The sequence below is a fragment of the Athene cunicularia genome (assembly GCF_003259725.1).
Source record: "Athene cunicularia isolate RWA chromosome 19 unlocalized genomic scaffold, athCun1 chr19_part1, whole genome shotgun sequence".
Lineage (NCBI taxonomy): Eukaryota > Metazoa > Chordata > Aves > Strigiformes > Strigidae > Athene > Athene cunicularia.
This window is the reverse complement of record NW_020799124.1, coordinates 2729054-2739842: the sequence shown is the minus strand read 5'-3', so window position 1 is coordinate 2739842 and position 10789 is coordinate 2729054. Positions and strand designations below refer to the sequence as shown.

Genomic DNA, 10789 nt, shown 5'->3' with positions numbered 1-10789 from the left:
GGGGGGGGGGGGGCGATGACACACAGTACAATTCAGCAGGGAAACCTAATAATTATCTTACATGATAACCTCTCCCAGCAGCAGATGATGTACTCACTTTGGCAGCACTAATGACTGTGGCAGTGTAAGACTGAATGTTGTCTCCACAGGCTCCACCACGGGATTGATGGCATCGGATCAGCTACAAGAAGAAAGACAGCAACCAAGTAACTACTATTAAACTACACAAACCCATAAACCATTACCATAGCGCTTATTTATCATGTACAGTGGTGTGTTTTTTCCTACAAATAGCAAAAAGCCCTGCTGAGACACTTAACCCCTTTTTATAATCTTCTGGGTGCCACCCAGACTGTCGCGTACTCAACTCCAGTTTTCAATTACAAGATGAGTAGTCACTAAGAATTCATAAACTTTGAAATGGTGGGATTTTTGGTCTGGCAGCAATACCACAAATAAATTTAAATAAATATAATCAAAAGCTTTAGCCATGTATATGTAACATTAAATATCAGACATTCTAAGAATCTGAGTGTGGCTTTTTATGACTAGCAAGCAAAGAAATGACAAAGGAAAAGAGCTACTTTAAACTTTACATTTAATAGATTAAAGGAATGTACATGGGGTTTACTCTATATTGCCTCCCTTCAAAATTAATAAATCAAAACAAGACTCTTCTACCTGCCAGCAACTTACAAAAGCAGTTTTTGCCTTTGAACCCTAACAATAGAATCTGTGCTTCTGACTAAATAAAATGGCAAAAAACTACAGAAATTTGTTGCTTGTACACAGAACATGCTGCCTGTTTAGCTAAAAGAAAAGTAAAAATCACTGTAAGATGTATTTGTTTCTACAGGCTTTCCATTCCTGTTTATATTTTAGTATCTAAATAGTTAAACTAGGGAGAAAGGGAAAGTCCACAGTGAATATACCTGGGAACACGCAAGCCAATTAAATTCCTTTTGTGACATAATTCTTCTGCTGATCAGCGGCTGATATTTTTGGCAGCAGGACTTTTTAAACTCCAAGCTGACTGGTTAAGTTTTACAAAACCACATAGGCGTGGCATTAGAGGAAAGGCAGGCCTGAATTTGGAAAGAAATCAATTGTGCTTGAAAAGGTGTAACAAATAACATTGCTAAAGATTGCCTCTCTGATAATTTCTGGTTCAGCTCTAGAAACAGCTATTCCAGTCATAGGTGGAAGGGAGAAAAAACATCTGCCTTGAAATAAAAATAAGGCATTAGAAGCTGAATTTAAAGTTTTCAAACATTTCAGGCTTTAAATACACAACCACTTCTCTGGCCTAGGGCTGGGTAAGAACAGTGATAATTGTTTTGCTTGGCATCTGTTTTCTTCTTTTGCCTCTGGAAAGAAGAAAAATTAATTCAACAATTTTTTTTATTTTTTTTTCCCCCCTGGAACCTAACTATTTCAGCAATATTAAGAAGCGGTCATTTTAATGCTACCTCCTAATTTACAAAGTGCAGTTTCATACAAACTCATTGGCTCTGTCCTGACTCAGTTTCCCCAAACAGAATTTAGGAATCCTCGCTTGCCAGCCTTTCAGAGGTGTCTATAAGTGCTTTAAACTTCTTAAATGCAAAATGGGTTAGTTATTGAGCAACCTCACTGAAAACACATGTTGATAGCTGTCTTCTCTGCCTATGCTACTTACTTATGTCCCCAAATTCATGAGCTTAAATCAAATGTGCAGAGTAAAGATAGGCCATGTGAATACCAAAGCACAAGCAGTGCAGGTCAAAGATTAGGTCTGTCATCATTATACAGGTCCTCTACAGATCATCTTTTTCACAGAGCTTTTTCCTGAGACTTTTCTTTTTTCCCCCCTATATATACAAAAGCTAGAATGAAATCTAGAAACAAAGAGAGAAGTATTTTTTGAAATTAAACCTTTCCTTACCTTATTTTCTGCATAAGCAAGCCAACGACTTCCGAGAGCAATAGGATTCATGTTTGGCCCTGGACAAGGATAGCAGCCTGAAAAGTTTTAAAAGGCAACATTCAGAAATAGCTTAATGACTTCTTACAAAGAATTTTATTTATTGCCAAGAAAACAAAAAGTCTAAACAAAAACCTTTCAATTGCTAATATCACTCAGTAAACGCTTGGGTTTTTTTCCTAAAGATAAGACTGCGGTTAGATGTGCTATTTTGAACAGTTAATGATGTGTAAATACTCGGTTTTCCTTATGTTTGCATTTTTTTAATGCCATTTTGATACTGTGGGGTGAGAGCAATATTTAAGTTTGACTGGATTGTTCTGTATCTTCACATTTTTAATTAATTTTAGTTGATTGACATCTTTCTTTTGGTCAATAGTTTCAGTTTGCTTCAAGCTCTTCTAGATTTTTGTGGCATGAAAGGGTGTATTGTGATTTCCTTTTTGGTTTTAATAATTCTAGATATGAGCCATTAGCCTCTCAAAATACTTTTGCACACACTTAACTTTACACAGTGAGAGAATTTGTAATCAGTGGCAGTTTCCATTGTTCACCTGCTTTTCATTACCTTTGTATTACTGTTAAAAACAGATATAGATACATGCACAGATATGAACATAAAATAACTATTCCTGAGGATTAAAAGGTGAAAATACCTATAATAGAAAGCCACTGAAATTAGCTGTGAATGAAAACATGGCAAGGCTTAAAATTAATCAGGCCCATGTTAAATGCCATTTAATATATAAAGTCTGAGTTAAAAAACAAAACAACAGAAAACAAAACAAAACAAGAATCACACACCCCCCAATCACCAAGAATACCACACCATTAACTATTAAAATTTAAAAACCAGAATTTTAGATTTTTGAAAACAATTAAATAATGCTTAAGCATAAATGAAAAGCTTAAGCAAGCTGCAATTAAAAGTAGCATGATGGCTCTCCTCCTAATTGCTATTATTGTCCTATTTCCACGTCCTGTGTTCCCCTCCTTGCTTTTTTGTCATTTTAAATTAAGCCCTTTCGGGTGGACGGCTGCTCTTTCCACACCAACGTGTAACCCTTGCCTGTATTTAGCACTCCAATCCTACTGACGTGCCTGAACCTCAGTATCCTCACTCTGCCACCGTAACCGTCCCTGCTGCCTGGTGCCAGGAGGCTGATCCCAGTGGGATCCTCTGTCAAGGTAAGAGTCTGAAAGTTCAGATACTGAAGTCACACGGATGAAGCCACAGAACTGTTGACTGCTTAGAGCCCTGATAACAAGGTTTGAGTGTTCAGATTGAAGCCAGTAAACTAAGACAGTCAGCCACATGCCTAACATTATCTACTAGACCAAAACCCGTTCTGGTACGCTAAAACATATGTATATATAAAAAAAAGAAATATTGCATAAGAGGAGAGAGAATGGAGGGAAGGAAGGGACTATCAAGCAAATGGTTAATCTCCGTTTTCATCAGTTCTTAGGCTAATATAGACAGTTTAGTTATTCATATTCTCTCACTGGTTGGCCAAGAAACAAACATTTCAAAACTTATAGACATGTGTGTCTCATTTAAAGGAGCCCTGGTTTGCTGATCCTGTATCACGGGCAGACGGAGCACTGAGATGAGGCAAACGGTATTTCAGAGAAACACATCTAACCAACTGCTATTTACTGCATAAAATCCTACACTGCATTGTGAGAAGCAACATATTAAGAAAAAACCAAACAAACAAAAACCAACCCACAAAAAATGACACAGCTAGCTAAGCTTCTATTTCCCCAACGTCTCTTGTGTCAGACTCTTGCTACTGATCTGCCAACCACAGCGAGAAAAAGCAAACCTATTTGTCACCACCTTTTTGCAAATATCTTTTTGAAAAGGCCCCAAAGTAGTCCGGAACTTTTAGTGAGGATAACAGACCTTAAAAAAATTTAATTGCATTATTTCCAAGACTTGCAAAATGGTGAAAAAGGTGCGTGCGAGGGTGTAGCACATAGGTGTGAGTTTAAACAGACATTTGACAACATTTAAAGACACATCTGATGGCATTTTGTTGGGCACGTGCAGAAACAGCTGCTACACTGTTCACGCTGTCTAAGATAAACAGCTCTATTTCATTTTTTTAGAGCACAGCAGTGAGGGTATTGCAAAATTCAAAAGATCACAGCAAGCTATTTCAAAGGTCATAAAGCAATGGAAGGAGAAAAGCAGCAATTCATCCAATTAAATCCATCTCAGGCCAGGAAAGCAAAACCAAGTGAATATTTTGTAAGGCCTTATCACTGCCTTGATCTCAGGAAGGAAAACGAATTCTGAAGAGATGATGCCACAATTGTTATTGCATTCCAGAAGTGCATAAAATGTGGGTAGCCAGAGCCTCTTAAGGAACAAAGCAAGCAAAAAAAAAAGGTTGTAAATACAACCCCAGGTTGTAAATACAAACGTGTTCTTCCGATGACATTATAGATCAGGACCAGTAAGGTTTTAACGCTGACTTCTGCTTTGGCAATTCTTATTTGGGTCAGTAAAGACATTCAGGTCTCCCAAACCTGATTTATTTTTCTTCCCTTTTATGTATGAAATATAGCATTAATATGATGTATGATATGGGCTGTCATATGATCATATGATAAGGGCTGTCAGATGATAGCCCTTATCATATAAATCTCTATAGTGACTTTAGAATCAGTCACTTGCATTTCCCAAACTCTGCAGCACCTCACAACATCCTTCCAGCAGAAAACAAAAGGAGTATCAGCCAAGAGATGCACTGTAAGGACAATACTCAAGAATTCAACAACTCATGAGAAAAAGAAACATCTTGCTTGGAAAAGGGAGCTGTTCTCAATTATTTCAGTTCACTGAAGAAAACGAAGAACTGCAAAAAGCTTCTTCAAATCAAAAATTAATTAAATAATTAAAAAGTTACTTAGAAAAACTGCAACTGTGTTCACCAAACCCACTGTAGGTAGTTCACTCCATGAACTGGACTGGGTCAATCCGACACCGCTCCACACACAAATCAGCCAATTCTAATAATAACCTCCACAGAGGTCAACAATTCATCTCAGTACTAAACTCTACTCTCCGATACGAATAACAGCGTGAAAAAAGAGCTATTTCCTCCCTTTCTTTTCTTTGCAAGTCTCTGCATTTTGGAAACTTGCAGCAGTACAAGGATAAACAAAGGGTTATACTTTATGGGAAGGAAAAGCAAATTGTTTTTCTGCTTTCCAAAAAAACAGCTGGAGTCAGCAGAACATCATCTACTAGGCAAATGAAAAGACAGACACAGCGTGACCCATCAAGCTCAGCCGTCCAATCGTTACCAGCCTAACTCTCTTAAAGATTAACTTCTATTTCTACTAAACTTCAAAACAACTGAGGAAAAATCCATTCTAAGCAATAACAGCAGCAACTTTAGCATGTTTACAATAAGAACGAACATAATGAGAATGCAGAACTAACTGTCAAGAAGACCAAAGTTTCCAAGTTTTAATGACAGAATGGAGAGGTCATCCAAGAAAAGATCACTCGGGGAAAGTCCTTCCAAAAGTACAGCAAAGCAAGCAAGTACTAAAAACTATCTGATCTTAGAATAAGCTTTACTGGGACCATCACCCACAAAAGTATAGGTGAAAACCTACTGGAAACTATTTAAAAATTTTTTTAAGTACAGTTACTCTCTCCTTGTGGGCTTTATAATGACACACAGAGGAAATGTGCTACTTGAAAGCTGTGAAAAGGCAAAAGTAGAAAAACACTATTTTGAAAATCTGAATCAAAGTGCAAGTCTTGATTAAGTTCTTACAACCAAGGAGTCCAACCAGTGCTGGCTTAAGCAACACTGATGATTAAGAAATGGGCTCAAGGCTCCCTCCAAACAGGGACTTGGCTACCAGCTGAGGATTTTACAGGCAGCATCCTGGTACCTGAGTTTCTGTGCCTTGTTTTTTCCATTTACAATACGCGAGTGTTACCTACATCAAAACGGTACCACAGGAAAATTCTTTAGCCTTACAGTTCCTTAGTTTCTTCCCATTTTTTTTTCATAACTAAATTATAAAATTGTAATCTGAAATAAGCCTATTGTTTGTGATTATTTGGATTCAAAGATGGTTTTAGGTTACTTGTTGCTGTGCTGACTTTATATATGTGGTTTTACTGAGTATATAGGAATCCTAGAAGTTACAAAGTTCTCCGAAGAGATAGAAAATTGTTTGCTTAATGAGTGAGCAAAGAGAAGGCATGTTTACTTTACATTATTTTTCAACTACTTTTATAAAAATCTCCACCACCTTTGGGAGATTCATATCCTTACACCCATAATAAACCCAATCACCTCTACTCATCTTTGAAAATTTACAGAAATATCCACTTCTCTGGTTCTTTCCATTGGTCTATGCTCCTACAGAAAACTAAAAGGCCAGTCCTTTTCTTAAATGGTTTTCAAAAAGCCCATCCTCTAGCTTCAGTAATAGCAGTGTGAATATACAGAGAGCAGCCAAGAAGAGAAAAGCAACGCATGCTTCTCCTCCCACTTAGCTTTTAAACAAACAGCGCATTGGGAAAATACTGTTAAGAGGGACAGGGCCATTAAAAGTCATGTCAGCTCTAACAGAGATTAAGCCAATAAATCACAAAACATCTCACTATTAAAACTTGAACTGCTGCTATTGGGGCAGCTCTTCATCAAGCTCCACAACTTTTTTATAAGAAAAAAGCTTAAAAAAATATACATACATATAGAAGTATATATATATATATATATATATATATATATAAAAACCCAAAAGCCCAGTTTAGGATGGAGAGTTGGGGGCTTAAACACTGCAGGGATTCCTCATATCCATAAAAACTTGGCAGTTTGCTACTTCACAGCCAAGCACACAAGCTTTGGAGGAATCCCAGAAGCAATTCAAAGATTACAGGTATGCCAGCAGTCCTCCAGGAGGAGCATCTGTTACCCACGACACCGCTACAAGTCCGCTCAGTCTCTCTGGCTGCGCTGTGCACGCCTGCCCTCTTCATTGATGAGGTATGGATGATGTATGTGTCATGGGGACCCTGCATATATACACCAAATATAATACATACTAACAAGACCTGTTTAAAAAAAATTACCCAATGCAGGTGGAGGACCGGTACTTTAATAAGAATTTTCCCCCAGAAGCAAGCACCATCACAGTTAAAGGCTGTAAATTTTTAGTTTGGTCCTTCCTCAGAAACATCCTCCACAGCCTGAATGGCTCCACTAATGAGGAGCTAAAGACGATCTTATCATGGCGAAGTCCAGAAAAATCTGACGCTAACAGTCAGAACTTGTCTGAGCTAAGTCAGAACTTATTTTCAGTTTACATAACAACGTACTCACAACGGAACATGGCTCCTTACTCAGAGTACAGCTACATTTCCTTCTCAGGCCTCACTAAAACAGAGTGTAAAATGACATGGGTAAACTGCTGCAAATGAACATGCGAATGAATAAAGCTAAAAGGGAATAAAAAAGCCGAATCAGAAGCATCCAGAACATTGCTCTTCTTCAAACACATCCCAACACACTTATCTTAAGAAACTACCAGTTGTTTTTAAATTTCACAGCGTATTTTAAGAGCTCTTATTCTTTACACTTACTTTTACAGTCTAGGAAAATAAATACTTGGAAAAAAAAAAAATCTGTTTGTGATATTTGCCAGGCTTTCATCCCCTCTATCTTGACTTTGTTTTTACTTTTTAATGAAAACCATTTTAGTAAGTTGTTCTTTTCTGTCTTCTTTTTCCTGTCAGTTTAATAGGAAAACTTCCTTTTTCCATCATTTCCACTGCTTTCTTTTCCCCAATTCTGATTTCCTCTGCACCGATACATCTCACCCTTTTTTGGTATCAGTTTTAAGAATTATCCTCATAATTACTGTAATTTTTTTAATGCATATTCCACACCTTGTGTCTGTGAGGAATGTTACTAGTGTTGGCCAGTTTTATTTCAAGCTATTTCTCTGTGTTTATACACTATATAGGTATGTACAGTATTCGTATAAAATCTTCTCAGGTTTCTGTCTGTAATCGCAAACCATGGAAGAAATTGCACCTCTTCTGAGGATGAATATGACACTGGGACAGGACACAGCAAACACAAGGAACGCCGGTCAGGGCAGAGATCTCCAAGCCTAACCTACATCCTACGGCAAAACTAACTGAAACCTGACTGAGAAAGCAGACTACAGGATAAAAAAAGATTTTGCTGTTTCAGTGTGTGGAGAGGTTCATTAAAAATGACATATGCTGTCTTAAGTGTACAGTGTTTTTAAGCACAATTTTCTGACCAAATTCCAAAATACAGAACTTCTCAACCAAAATTATTTGCTTTTAATCATTCGAGGTATTTGCCAGATATCACATTAATAATCTGTGAAGCAGTGGTGGTGGGTATTTTTAAAAAATTAACTACAAAACCCACTAAAGCTATGCTACTTTTCAGTCACTGGATGTAGCTTATAATCAATTAGTAATTTTTTTTTTCCAGGTCTTATGAAATACACAGCACTCTGTAGTAATGAAATTACAAAACTACATTCTTAAGTCTTGCAGTCCAAAGCGGCCAGAAAACAGATCCATGACAGAGAGCACAGAAAGGGAATATATAATAAATAATGGGTAGAGTGATACTGTTGTTGCAAAAGCATTGTTTATTTCAAGGAAAACAAATCATATAAGCTGTTTTATCTAATATTTTTTACTTGGGTTTGGGGGTTTTTTTGTATCACCAAGCAAACCAAATTTATTTGTTTCTAAACTGTATAAAGTAATATTGTTTATAAATTCTTCTGGGTTCCTTCTAGATGAAAGGCCCTATGTAAATGTTATTACTCTCACACTGTCACATACTTTCCAAAACTCTTCTATTGTTCTTGTACTTCCTTCTGTTTAAGTATCACCCATAAAAACTGAGCAAAAGAGCAAACCATCAGGATGCACCCTACTGTGAAATCATGCTTGCCATCCAGAGCCTTTTATTTATTTATTTTAAATCACAGTGGCATTATCACTAGTAAAACACTAAAAAAACCCCATCTAGAAATAAAGTGAATAAGTAAAGCCACAAATGCTATATACGCCGTCCTCACCTGCCTTTGCAGGGCAATACTGATAATAAATGTCATGTTCACAACAGACCCAGCCCTGCAACGAGTTGCATTTTGTGCTATCCTGGATCAGAACAACAGAATTCCCTCCCACAAGCCTGCGGAAGGACCACATTTAATTTTTTTTTAAATTGTCATTATCATTATTATTATTATTGCTATAATTGTTGCTACTATTATTACTACTATTATCACTATTACTACAGAGACCTCCTTTCCCCGTCAGTTCTATCAGGGCAGTTTTAAGTATTTTAATCTATAGGTCTAAGACCAGCACCAAAGCTTTTGCTAAAAATATCTGTGACCTTTAATGTTCATTAGGCTTGACTGTTTTATTTAGCACAAATTTGACTGATTTCAGGACAAACAATGTTTTAATCTCGGGTTTACTTTCTTTTCTTGTTGAGAGAATGGGACAGTGATAACTAACAATGTTACTATAGAGGTTGCTGTTTCTGTACAGACAATGTAAGACGGCTTTGTTTTGGCCTTTAACATTAAGGATTTGGGTGATTTGGATAAAAATAACTTGCACAGAAACAAACAGCACTTCCTGTTATACACGTAATTTTTAAAACTGTCAAACCCAGGAGATATGATAGATATACATCTTGGGTACCAACGGCTACTTTCTGTCTTTATGCAATTTTTCTGTTGTATTTACACTTTCCTCCAATATAGCAAAACACCCTGTAAGCAAATATGACATTTATTTCCATAAATCTACCAAGTCGCCCTGAAGACCTTTGTAAAAATTATTTCAGCTTTAGCCTGATAGTGATACCCTGATTCCCACATTCAGGAAAAATACACTCTTATAAATAATGTTGTTAAAAAGCAAAGTCAAGATCAAACCAGTATTTCTCAGGGAAGGCAGATAAATTACCTGAAGGGGTGTGTGTTCATATATATATATATATATATATATATATATATATATATGTGTGTGTGTGTGTGTGTGTGTATATAAAAATAAAAACTGCTTACATACAATTCACAGGAACATACTTGGCTTCTCTCACTGATCAAGAAAACACTGTGAATCAGGAGCTCACTTCCCACCTGCCCTAAGGACTTTCAACCTAAACTGAAGAGTCTTCCTCCACAGAGGAACCCTATCCATTATTACACCATGTGGGATATCCAGGATAACTTGCCACTCGCTGATCACAGCTGGGAAGGGAAACGTACATTCTTCCAGAAGTTCTGTTTGTAACTCTTCAGGCATTAAACCTTTTCCTAAGACATCCAGTGTTTTTACTTCAAAGCAAAGAGATCAAACTGCTCCCTGTGTGCCGATCAGGGAAAAGGAATTCTAACAAATCTAACAAAAATGTACAAAAGCAGCCTAGATGATTTCCAGATCAGATCTGTGACAAACTGAAACCACGAGATTTCTTGCATGTGAATGTCAGTGAAAACAAGAACACCAAATCCAAATTGCAGATTAGAGTATCAAACACCGTTTGGTTTTGGAGGGTTTTTTATTTGAGAGGTGCAGGTGGGGTGCATTTAACATACACTGAATAATTTTTGGCTTTTGGTTAGGCAAGTCTTTTGAGACTTTATATACAATAAAGTACTCTGACTAAAATCTGGAAAATTACCTCTTAAGGCTCTAGCTGTACAGCATCAATAGAAATGTGGTGCCAGCTAATGGCTGCAATAACTGTCTTCATCCCTAGAGTATAACGG

At 37.0% G+C, this 10789-nt stretch overlaps 1 protein-coding gene across 8 annotated transcripts in view; it reads right to left on the bottom strand.

Moving 5' to 3' along the window:
- Positions 1–10789, bottom strand: part of BCAS3 (BCAS3, microtubule associated cell migration factor) — a 371871-nt gene that overhangs the window by 302226 nt on the left and 58856 nt on the right. For all 8 annotated transcript variants that reach the window (XR_003399716.1, XM_026861420.1, XM_026861421.1 and 5 more), the window contains exons 9-10: positions 1925–2001; positions 98–181 (exon numbers count right to left, since the gene is read on the bottom strand). Coding sequence is in view for 7 of the 8 variants with exons in the window: in XM_026861420.1 (XP_026717221.1) it covers positions 98–181; positions 1925–2001 (161 nt within the window). In the remaining variant the exon portion in view is untranslated. The remainder of the gene's footprint in view (positions 1–97; positions 182–1924; positions 2002–10789) is intronic.